Raw genomic sequence first — 13,928 nt, 5'->3', positions numbered from 1 at the left:
CTAACGGGAAAAAAAGTACAAGCAAGTATTTGGGATCTGCCTAATCTGGAAGGATTTATTTTTCAAATGAGCAACATCCAACACGCCTGCAATTCAAAAGACACAGTAAAACAAAAAGTAATTGCATGCAGTGTGGTGTCCCCACACGTGATTATACAGTGAAAAAGGATTCACCCCCTTCCTGCGGGTCCTAGCCACTGTTACTGAGATTTGAGGAGGGAGGCAGAGATCTGCAGGCCTGGTACCAGAGAGCCCCAGGTGACCATCAAGCCTGCAGGTTCTCTAGGCCTGCAGCAGCTGAACTGGGCTGTTCTGCAGGTCACCTGTTAAACTGAGGAGTGCAGAGATCACCTAGGAGCAAATTCTGAGTCCCCTTCAGCTGTTAGACTGCAGTTCTGATAATTGAACTAATCACTAGCTCCGTTCATCAATAACAAGCAGATTTTTAGAATTTTAGAAATAGGTTATGTGTAGGACTGGCTGAATCAGGCCTCTCCCGGACCAGGGTTACGGACCCCTGGAGTCACTGGACCGGGGTTACAGACCCCTGGAGTCACTGGGCCGGGGCTCTCCGGTACCAAAATGCTTTGCAGCTTGATTCATGCAATCAAGAGGCACAGTAAACAAGTTATTGCATGCATCATGTTGAGCAAAGGCAGGAGTAGAGCTCGCCTTTGCAGAAACTTATCAAGCCCTGCCTGCTAGATGTTGTGGGTGTGTTGTTACACAAAGCAACTGCAAAACAAGTCGAGCGTCCTTCTCCAACCGCAGAGTCGGTTACCGTACTGATTTTATAGCAAGACGTTATACTCCCCATTAAAACATTGTGACTCACTTTATCTTGATTAATTAATACACCCCAGCAGTGTTCTGGTGCTTGTATACTTTAAACGCAATGCTGTTTGTGTCTGTCTGTGTGTGCCCTGCGATGGACGAGCGTCTCGTCCAGGGTGTGCCCTGCCTTCCGCCCACTGCATGCTGGGATAGGCTCCTGCTCCCCCTTAGCCCTGAAGTAGAAAGAATTCAGAACATGGATGGAGGGTTTCACAGGGAGATTGCACTGTTTCTTATCGGCTTTCGTCTAGCCACACTGAGCTGGATACACCCTGGACGAGTCATTGCAGGGCACACACCAGAGCCAGCTTTCCCAGAAGCCCGGTCTGTTCCTGAGCTGTGGGATAAAGATGGACCTTGCGGGACCCCGGCCTCCGCGGCCAGCGAGCTCTAGGGCAGGACGCACTCTACGGGCTCCTGCGAGTCGGGGAAGAGGTGGCAGTTGAAGGGCCAGCCGACGGCCAGCTGCTCCAGGGCCGGCCGGCACTGGTGCTCCGCGGAGACGCACACCGAGCGGCACGGCTGCAGCACCCCGCCCTCCGCGCTGCACCGCGGCACGAAGACGGCGCACACCAGCCGGCGCAGCGCCGGGAAACAGGCCAGCTCCGTCAGGACCTGTGGGGGGAGCCAAGCCGGAGGTAAGATCCCTGCCCTGCCCTTCCGGGCTCCGCCAGCACCCCCCCGCCCCCCAAAAACCCACCGGCCGGTCGATGAAATCCTATCCTCTTTTGCGGGGCTGGGATCTGATCGCGGAACTCCTCGGCGGTGAATTCTGCTACACTGAAAGATCTGCTGCTGCATACTGTACCGATCTGCACTGCCTGGGGTTCGAGTGGATGAGGTCACTTCTATAACCTGCCCAGCTCTGTTCCAGGTCAATATCAAGCAGCCTGCTGCTGCCACTGAGGCGTCGGCAGCTATTTCTAGTGTAATGCACCACGCTGGGGAGCAGGAGGTTTTTGCATTTAAAATTGCTGGTGCTTAAATGACTTCACTGGGCCTCGGTTCATGGGAAGATGGGGTCGGGCTTCACCGAGACAAAGGGGCAAATGATTTGCTGCATGGAGGAAGCAGAGATTGTCATGTCACGTCATTTCCCAAACCGCCTTATACCATACGAAAGCTTACCCGGCAAACAACGAGCGCAAGGCAGGGTGCACCCTGGACAGGACGCCAGTCCCTCGCAGGGCAAGTGCAAGCCCAACATACACGGGGACAATTTGGAGGCCACGGTGAAGGACGAGGGGGGAAATTTGGCCCGGACACCGGGATAACTCCCTACTCTTATTGAGAAACGCCCGGGGATCTTTAACAACCAATGAGAGTTGGGACCTCGGCTTCTCACCCGAAAGACGGAGCAGAGATTGTATGAAACAAAATAAGTTTCAAGAGGAACCCAGTGTCTTTATTTCGATGCAAAACCTCACGCTTCGCGGAAATAGGATCGCTCAAATGGAACTGTACTAAAGAGCAGCTCAGCAACACATTTTGCTGGTAGCAGACGGTGCTCTTAAACCTGAGCACAGATCACGCTTCATTACGGGGGACACTGCGATGCACGTCCACGGAAAGGAATGGTGAAACCGTCACGAATGCCATCGGACTCGCACCCGCTGTGCATTTCTGCACAGATGTCCAGGAACCACTTGTGAGCACTGCTCTGAAAGCATCTTCTCGTAGTATCATACTGCTAGAGCTAACCTATGCCTCTCAGCACCCTATGTCGGCCCTGAGACAACTTAGCCAGAACGCACGCCGCGTGCAGGGAGCTCACCCGACCTTATAGTGCTTCAGGGCGTTGGCTGCCTCCCTCTGGTCGGAGATGGAGAGCCAGATGTTGGGGAAGGAAGTCAGGTTGTAGCTCAAGCCTTGGCACATCTCCACCTTGATGGGCTCACAGGGCGATGCTGGGGACACAGTACAGTTAGACGGTGTATAATGAGTTTCAATATGGTGAGGAGCTGCAGGACATCTGAAATAGCAGCATCTGTTTCCTTCCAAAAGGGTTTCAAGGTGTGTATCACTCCCCCCCCTTTGCATTTCTCAGTAAATCAGAATTTTGCTCAGCCACCTGTTCCAGTTCCTTCAAAGCTGAACAAGACAAATTCCTCATGCAAGAAATTGTATATGGCCAACAGAGTGACCTTGGCTTACTGAAAGAGGGGTACGTCGTGTTGTCGCAGCCCCGTTCGTCTGCGCCGTCCGGGCAGTCGGTCCAGCCATCACACACCCACTCCGTGGCCCGGCACTCTCCGTTTCCACAGGAGAACTGCTGGGGGCCACACGTCCCTGCAGGCTCAGGATACAGCACATCCTGGTGAACTTTGCACCCGGGACCTCGAGGAACCCCCCCACGTGCGTCCCCTTGTTCTATAAAAGTGGTCTGTGCAAATTCCAAACACTTTTGCAGCACTCTTGCACAGAAGGCCAAGTGTTTTGACTTGGTTTGTTACCGAGTCAAGGTCTGTGTTTTTACTATGTATCGATATCTGCATGAATCAGCTTATTCCATAACGGGCGATGATCAGTGATGCAGGCTTTTCAGGACGTAATAAAGGGATTCTTTTGTAATCAGATTTTGAGTTTAACATGATTTTGCTTTATGTGCCGCCCTTCTGCCATGACCCAGAAAACACCTGCCTGAGGTCCCCGAGCTTGAAAATGACGCCATTAAATTAGGAGTACAATGTTTGGCCTATTGCAGAAATTGATTTCTTTAAGAGCATCACGACCTGGACAGAACCTTAAAGGCGTATCTTATTTCTGCATAAAACGTGGAGAATTAATAGCCCTTTGCATTCATTATGTAACTGCGCTGGGCTCTTGAAAATCGCTAGAGTTTGAACCTTGGAGGTAGACGGTGTGACACGGGGGAACTCACTTTCCTCGGCAGCAATGGCCTGATAGGTAGCGTAGAAGCCGCTGTCTGATACGCCCTCATCGGCCACGAACAGCACAGTCACTACCCGGCCGGAGGAGATCAGCTCGGGAGGTGGGTGAGAGCCACAGAACCTGGAGATCACAGGGAGAGGCATCGCTGGCGTTTCTGCGCTCAGGCCAGGCAATTCTGTGTCACAGTATAGGGAAATGTGCTCTGTGCGTGTCATTCCAACCTCCTGCCACAGCAGGAGCTGGTTTGTCCCACAGTACACAAGGATCGTATTCCAGTTTTGCCCTGCATGAAGGTCAGTGTCAAGACCGGCAGGCAGCTCAGGGTCAGTGAAGGCAGAGCTTGTTTTTAATCAGAACATGTGTATGTTGGGTATTTTATATTACATTACGCCTAGTCAACTGTCATGTGCACAAGGGCATTTCTGTAAAATAAAAAGGGGGCAGAGAGATTTGCATGTTAATAATAATAATAATAATAATAATAATAATAATAATTTCTTACACTTATATAGCGCTTTCCTGGACACTCCACTCAAAGCGCGTTACAGGTCATGGGGATCCCTCCACCACCACCAATGTGCAGCCCTACCTGGATGATGCGACTGCAGCCATAGTGCGCCAGAACGCTCACCACACATCAGCTATCAGAGCAGAGTAAAGAAGCCAATCCATAGATGGGGATTATTAGGAGGCCATGATTGGTAAGGGCCAATGGGAAATTTGGCCAGGACACCGGGGTAACACCCCTACTCTTTTCAAGAAACACTCTGGGATTTTTAATGACCACAGAGAGTCAGGACCTCGGTTTTATGTCTCATTCGAAGGACGGATGACTGAGGGGGCGTGTCTAACCTGCCCAGCACTCTACTGTTTTCGGGATCTGCGCCATCCTGGACCTCCACAAAGTCAAATTCGCACACCTCCTGCGTCTCCAGGCTAAAGTTGCGGAAGGTCAGTTTGACGACGTGGCCCTCCGGCACGGATATCTGCCACACGCACAGCTGTGGTGATAGATCAGACAGTGTCCACATACAGTATTGTTATGTGTAACCTTAACGTCAGGAGAATGAGTCAAGGAACAACCACTTCCTATTCAAATTCCATCCACCCATTTTCTAATCCCTTACAGGGTCACTGGGAAGCGGAAGCCTTGTCCCAACACATACGGCCGGCAGCCCAAACAACAGTGGCCAGCTTAAGATGGGAATTCTGGTGGGCAGTGAAAGATACTGTGGCGATCCGTAAGAGGCGCCTGATGCAGAAATAGGAAAGAATGGGAAGAGAGCCACCGCTTGTTGAAGATAATGTATTTAGAACTGTGTAAACCACAAAAGAAGAAGGAATATTTGCTACATTAACAAGTGAAAGTCTTAGGAAGGTAAAGCTGTTGGGGGCTGACACTGCACCAGTTGGACACCAACAGAGGGAGGATAAAAGGGGAGGAGCTCATCACTGTAGCAGCAAGGGACAGCAAGAGCTGTGAATGAGGAGGCCTTAACCCACTCTAGACTGATGTTGTGCGCTTGCAGCTCAGCAACCAGGGTGGCTCCAATGGGAGCAGCAAAAAGCAAGACTGGAGGAAGGGGGGGAAGGAAACAGTGAATACAGGCGGGGCAGTTTGTACTGTGGGTTTAATGCTTGACCAGAGACAGAAAAAAAAGGTGAGCAGAGAACAGACCAAGCAGGATTAGGAGAAGAAAGAAGGGGGGAGAGAACCACCACTTGTGACTCTGACAAATCAGAAACACTGACTGCTAGAACAGATATGTGCATCCAAGGAATAATTATGCTCAGTAAGTGCTACATTAGAATTTGACTTACTCCTGAGCTCTTGTTAAATAAACACCATTAATCAATTATTATTCTTGTTTACAGGTCAATAAAATAATCAGGTAAATCAATCCTATATCAATACCTGCTGGTGAGGATAGGGCTTTGGGTGGTTTGGGCTGGACAGTGAGCCTTCAGTCCCAGTTTCCTGTCCCCCACATTCTGTGAGAAGAGAGTCTGATCAGCATGAGAATGATCACACTGCGCATCTCTCAGTATGGACTGAACCGCCCGACAGTGAACATTACAGAGCTGAACTACAGCCTATGATTCACTGCAGGACTCTCTGCCCCTAGATCAAGCACTGTCCCAAGTGTCCCACGCTATCATTTTCATTTGAGACTTTCAGGAAGAGAGACATTTTGCACCCATTATCTACAAAGTTATCCTCTAGAGATCTTAATCATTCATTTGACATTAAAACGTTTCTATAACGCATCATCAAGTCTTGATGATGCTATGATTGCAATTAAACATCTTTTCATAAAGTTTTAAGCTACTATTGAAGTGACTTCATGGATTTAAAGTGTCAAACTCCTGCCTGGAGGGATTAGTGTCATGTGGTTTTTGTTCTATCTGAGCTCTCCATTACATAATGTAGATGGTCTAATTATTTAAATAAATGAATAATTTTTAATACTTCTATCCACGTTGAAAGGTGTTTTATATTGTAGGTAACTGTACTTTTACTGAAGTGTTCTTTTTCTGTAATGAAAAATTCTTTAGATATATAATTAATCAAATCTTCAATTGACTGTTCATGTCGGACCAAAAACCAGAAGACTATGTATTCTACTGTATGAAGAGGAAATCACATTTATAATAAGTTTTAATCAATGTGGAATTGGCCATGTAAAAACAGAAACACTGTAGAAGTATTCCTCTCAATAACACATACTTGACCTATGTTGCCTGTGACCTCTGACCTTTGTGCTTTTGGCTGCAGTTGGCTTCGTCAGTGTGATCCAGGCAGTCCGGGTGGCCGTTGCACACAGCTGATGGCAGCACACAGCGTCCCCCATCACAGAAAAACTCCTCCCGGGAGCAGCTCTCTGAGGAGCACACAACAGAGACTGTAGGGCCGATTACACTTTTAAAGTTCAAGTACATGAATACATTTCTCTTTAGATCCAAGTGTTACCGTCAGTTACAAGGCGAGGGCCAAGCCTGGCCAGATCCCTGTCCTGTCCCCACTGGCCCACAGCACACACTAGATTCTCACACAGTGCAGTACGTACCCTGGCCAGGTGAGATGGCCTGTCCTGTACCCACTGGCCCACAGCACACACTAGACTCTCACACAGTGCAGTACGTACCCTGGCCAGGTGAGATGGCCTGTCACCACTGGCCCACAGTACACACTAGACTCTCACACAGTGCAGTACGTACCCTGGCCAGGTAAGATGGCCTGGTACTGTGCCAGGAAGCCACTTGCTCCAATACTGCTGTCAGAGCGGAAGATGACGTGGAGAGAGCTGCTGTTGGTGTTCACTGTAGCTGGCGCAGTATTGCCACAATATCTGACAGGAAAAGGCAAGGAAGTATCATTTTTTTAAAAAACATCAAAAACACCACACATTTTTTACTTTTAAAATCTCTGGTATCAAAGTGCTCAAAGTATCCAAGTAACATACTGTATCTAAGTGAAGAAGCGCAACATTTTTTCCTCGATACCAGCTTGAAGATAAAATAGCTTGTTCGGGAAAATAGTTCATAGACGCTTTTAACTCAAAAAATGTTCAGGATTTCTACACATCCCCCAGTATTATGATTTACAGAAGCGCGTTGATGCCATCAAGGAAAAAAAAAACACTTCATACAGTATGTTATCTCAGTCTCTGTCTGTGTGGAGTTGGCATGTTCATAGTTCCCTCCCAGAGACATGCTGGTAGATTAATTGACTTCTGTGAAAACTGACCCTGGTGTGAGTTGTGTGCCCTGTGATGGACTGGCGTCCCATCCAGGGTGTACCCTGCCCTGTGCCCACTGCTTGCTGGGATAGACTATTGCTCCCTCCCGTGACCCTGGATTGGATAAAGTGGTTGGGAGGGGGGACGAATGGAAGTTCAATTGGATCCTAACGAACGTGAAAGGAGGACAGGGTGGAGCTGGCCGATCTCGAGCTCGGCGAGAGCCGTGCGGAGCGGACGTCTCTAAAGGCGACCTCGGCCGTACCTGGCGAGGAAGGGGCCGGTACTGCCGCTGCCGTTCTCCCCCCGGACCTCCAGCCAGTCGAAGAGGCAGGGCCGGCGCCCCTCCACCGCCAGCGAGGAGATGTGCAGCTGCACGAGGGAGGGGGGCCTGACCTGGATGATCCAGACACACACAGAGTCAGGGGGGTAGTTAGCGGGGTAGTTCGGTGAACTGAAGGTGCCCCCCTGGTCACTCAGGATCCCGCCACAGTCTGAGAAGGCAGAAGAGAGCAAGGAGAGCCCGCGTTCTTGCAGGAAGTGGTAGATCACTCTACTGGGGTGCCCGGGGATGGGATAGGATGTCTAACCCACAGGACGCACCCTTTCCCCTTTTAAAATACACTTGTTCTGCTTGAGCAAAGCTTAAAAAAACTATCTTGATGGCTAAATATAAAAGAGGGATAATTCAACACTTGCACAATAACCAAATCTCAAAATGGCTTCCCCTTTATAAATCTGTGACATCTCCATTCGACTATGGAGAAAAATGTATAAGCATCTCAAGTAACGCCTTTAATTATGGCATGGGAGGAGTAGTGAGGGGGGGGTGGAAACACCCTAAGTTTATTAACCTACTTTTAAAAGTCCCATTTGACTCCCACTGAACACGCTAGACTCCTAGCTAATACATCTGATTTCTTTTTTTTTTGTATACAGTATCTTGCGTGAGAACATGTTTAAGCTCTTGCGTGGGTTTTAAAGTTCTTTCTTCCATGTGCCCAAATTCTTTCAGAAGGGCATGAGAAAGATTACAAGTGAGAGGAGCCAATCGGTCCATTTTGCTTGCCTGTTTGTTTGCTGGTTGATTTTAATTCTCTACAAATCCTTTTCTGAAAGCATCCCACAGTCCCCTTCACATGCCTTCGGGAAGCTGGTTCCACATTAAATGGCCACTTTCCTGTCCTTGTGTTGGTTGGTGGGTTTTCATGACTCAATATCTGAATCCGCAGTCCAAGAATGAACTTCTCTATTCTAAGCTCATAAGGTTGAAGTTTATCATCTTTCTCTGGGTTCAATTCCTGGGGTGCTGTCTGGGTGGAGTTTGCATGTTCTCAGTGTTCATGTTGGTTTGTTCCAGGTGCTCCAGTTTCCTCCCACTGTCCAAAGACATGCTGGTGGGTTAATTGGCTTCTGGGAAAACTGGCTCTAGTGCGTGCGTGTGTGGGTGCCCAGCAGTGGACTGGCTTCTAGGGTGTATCCTGCCTTGTGCCCATTGCTGGAATAGGCTCCAGCTCCCCACCATGACCCTCTGTTGGATGAAGTGGTCAGGAAATGCATGGGGAAACCTGAAGAGTAAGTTGCTTCCTCCTTATGTTGTGATCACTTATCCACATTAAGTTTAATTTTGTGAAATGCATAACCATCTTCAGTTGTTAGGCTCTCTTGCGTGGCTTGTGTTGTCATTTTAGTTATAACTAAACCAACTCCTACCAACCAGATTGAATTGCCTAGAGATTTATAGCAAATTTTTGTTTTTGAGATGTTGCTGGCTCAGCTAGACCTAGAATACCTGCTTGGGTTGTGAGACTCGGTCACCCCCCAGATTAAATCCACAGAAGTGGGTGGGTGGGGACTGAAGAGTATCACAAGGCACCGACAGATGAAGAAAAGGCTTCTCTCCACAGAGAACTGTGACGACTCACTTGGTGCTGCTGTTGGGCTCCCTGGTGGTTGCTGGGGGGCAGTGTTGTCCTGTGTACTGGTGTTAGTGGGAAGGCTGGTGGTGTTCCAGGGGGGCTCTACACCCTCTCTCTGGGGCTCCGTCAAATCTGTAAAGAAATTTGTGCATCTGCTCATGTCCATCATGGTCGACGTACACAAAACACTCGCCTGTATTAACCAACACTGCAGGGTGTATCTGCTAAACTGAAGGCTGTTGTACCAGTTGAATAGTGTCATACTTTCCTAAAAGTCTTAAAAATGCAAAGCGTTTATGGTAAAATGGATATTCTGAAGCTTTAAAACTACAGACCACCTAATGCACACCTCAACCATACAACATATGGTATGAGATCAGAGAGGTACTGTATGTACTGTTGGCAAGACGTTAAATTGATAGTAGATTTCTCTTGCATGTAAAGCAGTATATTTTATGAAGGGTAATGAAAATTGATTTGGTTGGAATTTTTTCTTCTTAACCTAGTCAAGTAAAAGCACCAACTAGCCAAGATGCTTCTATTAACCTAATTGTTTTTTTCCAAATGGCCCGAGATATATAATTTAATTCCGACCATAATATATTTTGACATCTTTAAGAAGGAATGATCTTGGTTTTTTTTTTAAGTAGTTTAGGCGGGGAGCTCCTCAGACTGCTCTGGATTTTTAAGAGCACCAATTAATATATTTGGAGCATGCAGTCGCCTCTATCTCTATTTTTCTTATTCCTATTGCACATGGCCTTTTATTGCTCATCTTGTGAGGGGTGGGTGGTTACTACCTCTTCATAAACGGAGCCTGCTGGGAACCCGGAGCCTGTCTGTTAACCATGCCTGACTTCACAATGACTAGGAAGCCGTCAATATGTTCAAACCTGCTCTTCGAGCGGAGTGTAATCGGCGTGCTACATGCTCTAGTTTCTGACGGCGCGCGGTGCTGTACTCACAGGCGTGGATCAGCAGCAGGGTCAGTCCCAGGCCGGCACCGAGGAGGAGCAGTGACCCTGTGACGACTCGGGCTCTTGTCCCGCAGTGGGGACCCCCCCGCCTCCAGGCACACAGCTGCTGCCCACCTGGAGCCGAGGACAGTACAGCCCCTCCTGAGACAAGGCTCTGGCGCTCTGTGTGGGTCCTAATGCCCCAGTACAGTGATGGGGACACTATACTGTAGAAAGGTATCATCCTTTGGATGAGATGTGAAACTGAGGTCCCAACTCTCAGTGGTCATTTAAAAATCCCAGGGTGTTCCTTAAAAAGAGCAGGGGTGTTACCCCGGTGGCCTGGCCAAATTTCCCCCTGGCCTTTCCCAGTCATGGCCTCCTAATAAACCCCATCTCTGAACTGGCTTCATCACTCTGCTCTCCTCCCCACTGAGAGCTGGTGTGTGGGGAGAGGACTGGAGCATCATCCAGGTGGGGCTACACACTGGTGGGGGTGGAGGGGATCCCCATGACCTGTAAACTGCTTTGAGGGGAGTGTCCACAATGGTGGTGAGTCTAAGGAATTGTGTGTGTATATATATAAGGGTGTCTATCTTGCAGGTGCTCAAAGACTTTAGAGAAACAGCACTTTGAAGAGCTGGGGAGGAACTGTTCAAAAGAGGATGCCCATCGGGCGATTCATGATGGGGAAAACTTGTCAATACACCACTGGCCCATCGGCACTAGGATTGGCACTTTACCTGTTCTAGGTAAAGAAACCCAGTTAGACGTGACAAATGAACGCCAGTGAGCTCACCTCCTCCTGCTGTTTGCCTGGGCTCTCTGCTGAGCTCTCTATTCCCCGGGCCGTTCAGAGTCTCCTCAGCCTCGCTCTCGGGTTCGAAGGCCGGGTTGCAGAACTCCGTCTGGAATGATTACAACTCCATGCGTGACTGAGCTGACGGACAGAGGAGCCCAGACAGGCCCCACAAGCGCAGGAGAGGTGAGTGTTAAACGTGCTGCTGGACTGCCTACTGTTTCCAATAAGGACTCTCCCAGGCTTCTTGCAGAGCTTGTTAACCCATCCTGGAGCCTGTCCAGGAGGCTTAGGGGACAAGGTATGAAAAGGATGCCGGTCCATTGCAGGACAGACATCGGGACAATCTGGACACTGCAATTAACCTACTGCAGTGGGCATGTCTACGTGCTCTTGGGGCTTAGTAAGGCCTCTACTCTCGCTGGTATCATATACTGTATAAGGAAATGCATTCCTGCCACCAAGGGGGGGACAAAATCCTGAGTTGACTCAAAATTACAAGATGGAAACGATCATTTCACTGTATGAACAACCTGTACACTGTCCACAGAAGGTCCCTACAAGCTATTGATAGGTGTGGCGAAACTGTGGGTTTAGTGCTCCTGACAATGGGCAACACTGCAAAATTTGCGTGGAAAGCACAAACGGTAACATTTTTAATTATGAACAAACCCGAGGGGAAAGGAGGCGTTGTACACAATCAGAAAACGTATTAAATGCCTTTGCTAGGGTTTACAGTAGTGTGGTATATTTTACCGCTATCCATCTGAATTAATGCTTCAGACAAAGCTGGCGCCAGAAAGCACACAGAGGCTGCGTGCAGTTTTTTCCTGTCGCCTTTGTTTTATACAAATCATTTCATGTGGGCGTGAGCACTAAAAGCACAAGTCCGTGCGCCGTACGGAGGGAGATGGACACTGAACCGGACCAAGACGTCGAGTGTGACTTCAATGCGAAGCGCTTCCGCCCCTGGAGCAGAGCGCGAACGAGCAGCCTCGGACCCAGAGCTGAGAGGCGACATCACTTTCACCCTCGTCCGCTCATGAGGTACAGTAATTCAGAAAGGCAGCCGAACACAAGCGTTTTGCCCGCATTTCTGGGGGAGGGGTTGAACTTGTGCGGGATATTGGCATATGCTTGGCTCGGTGACTTCTTACTTAAAAAACGATTCCGAAACTTTTTTTAAAAAAAGCGACTCTTTATTGGTCGCCGTTCCAAACTGGTCCTCACTATGCCGTTGCGGTGTAACGAGCCGTGGGTTGCTGTCTAAAGAAATATCGGGAGTGTCCGTTTGGGGAACTCTGAAAATGAGCGGGTTGAGGGAGCCCTCTCCTGACTGAGCTTGGCTCCATCTCGCAGTGACCACAAGGCCTCTACTGTACCTTGTGCCTGTCGGAAGGTGTCGTTTCCATGGTGATTTCAGTGAAGTCGATCATCGCGGAGACGGGAAGGCCGCCGTCCGTTTCCGCCGTGCTCTTGCTGTCCGGCTGCCCTGTGCGACCGTAGTCACGCCAACCAGACATCCTAGTTACGATCTAATGGCGTATATCGCTTCTTTCATATAACTCATCATAAAATTTAACTTTTAACCGTCTCACTTTTTTCATATAACACATCTAAACGTTTAACTGTTACTATGCTTGAAAAAGTTACCTGATTTTTGGACGCCTCTGTTGGAAGTGGACGTTAAGATTTGTAAACAGCCAACGCCAACCTTTTTTTTTACTACTTCTTCGTCCCGCGTAAAAAACAAAATTCTTCCGCTTTTAAATCCATTTCTCGATAAACTTTTTTTTAAGAAGTCCGTGAAATCCTTGTGGGCAAAGTCTGAACACCCCCACCTGTAACAGCGTCCCAGTAGTGGCCTGGAAAAACGATTATAACCCCTCGTTCCCGAATATGTTCTGTGTTTTGTTGTTCGGTGTACTTAAATACCTCTGTGTGAGGTAACGAGAGCGCCCAGAAACACTGAAAGAAGTAGTAATAGTTGAGCGGCTTGAAATGAAAAGGATTAATTCAAACTCTACACACTCCCAAATCCGAGTCAGCTGAGAAGCCTAATAAAGGAATGTCTTGGCACTAATCTTTCGAGCCAGGATTCAAAGCCTCACGCTTATTGCCAAATGCGTACTTTTGGCATTTCTGATGTATAATCAATGGAGGGGATAAAAACAAGTGCTGCTACTGGGTCGTGATTCTACACCTCAGAGATCCTACTGTATATACAGTATACCCTCAGAGATAAAGGACTATAGTGGAGCACACCACTTGAAATGTTAAGAGCAGCGGTGTTTATTGACCACTGGCTCTTCACAGAGAGTTTAATATTCCAGGTGAACTAAATGAAGGCTTGCTGGGATAGAAAATGGATGGGTGTCTGAAATAACTGTCAGATTCAATGCAGTCGTATGGACTGTGACCAACGGCTGGATGCAGTTGGGTTACTGAATCTCTTATGAGCTGGAAAAGATCTGTTTTTGTAACATTGTTCCTGCCACAAAGATCAAGGCACTTCACTCAGAGCTCTTACTCTGTCGAACTTGCCAGAGGGTGCTGCTGTATTGATCAAGGTTTACTTGAACGATCAAGACAGTGAAGAGAACGGGTTGAAGAGCCATTTGGGATCAGGGTAAACACAATATAGCAGGCTATAGCAAGCATACTTTGAAACTGTACAGGTAGAGCCCAAATCAGGGCTCTACAATTTCAGTGAAGCAGGTCATGAAGGAATGAGTTTTAGAGAAGTTGACTGGAAAAAAAAGGAATATTAATTTAATCAGGAAAGAAT

General features: G+C 48.3%; 1 protein-coding gene across 2 annotated transcripts; it reads right to left on the bottom strand.

Annotated features, from left to right (window-relative positions):
- Positions 1–35: 35 nt before the first annotated feature.
- On the bottom strand, positions 36–13,184 carry mfrp (membrane frizzled-related protein). Of its 2 annotated transcripts, XM_015337622.2 has the most exons (14): positions 12,794–13,184; positions 12,523–12,632; positions 11,141–11,249; positions 10,351–10,476; positions 9,392–9,517; positions 7,732–7,960; positions 6,946–7,076; positions 6,483–6,608; positions 5,642–5,718; positions 4,579–4,727; positions 3,716–3,846; positions 2,989–3,123; positions 2,614–2,741; positions 36–1,449 (listed from the first exon to the last, which is right to left on the bottom strand). In XM_015337622.2, the coding sequence occupies exons 2-14, from the start codon at positions 12,574–12,576 to the stop codon at positions 1,225–1,227; spliced, it is 1,746 nt and encodes a 581-aa protein (XP_015193108.2). In that variant the 5' UTR covers positions 12,577–12,632; positions 12,794–13,184; the 3' UTR covers positions 36–1,224. The 2 variants fall into 2 exon arrangements, with proteins under 2 accessions (XP_015193108.2, XP_015193107.2); XM_015337621.2 differs by having other exon boundaries at positions 12,523–13,184.
- Between the last annotated feature and the right edge of the window lie 744 nt (positions 13,185–13,928).

This window comes from Lepisosteus oculatus, chromosome 23, assembly GCF_040954835.1.
Source record: "Lepisosteus oculatus isolate fLepOcu1 chromosome 23, fLepOcu1.hap2, whole genome shotgun sequence".
In the NCBI taxonomy this organism is placed as follows: domain Eukaryota; kingdom Metazoa; phylum Chordata; class Actinopteri; order Semionotiformes; family Lepisosteidae; genus Lepisosteus; species Lepisosteus oculatus.
Note: the sequence above shows the minus strand (reverse complement) of the source record. Positions and strands in the feature narration are given on the sequence as shown.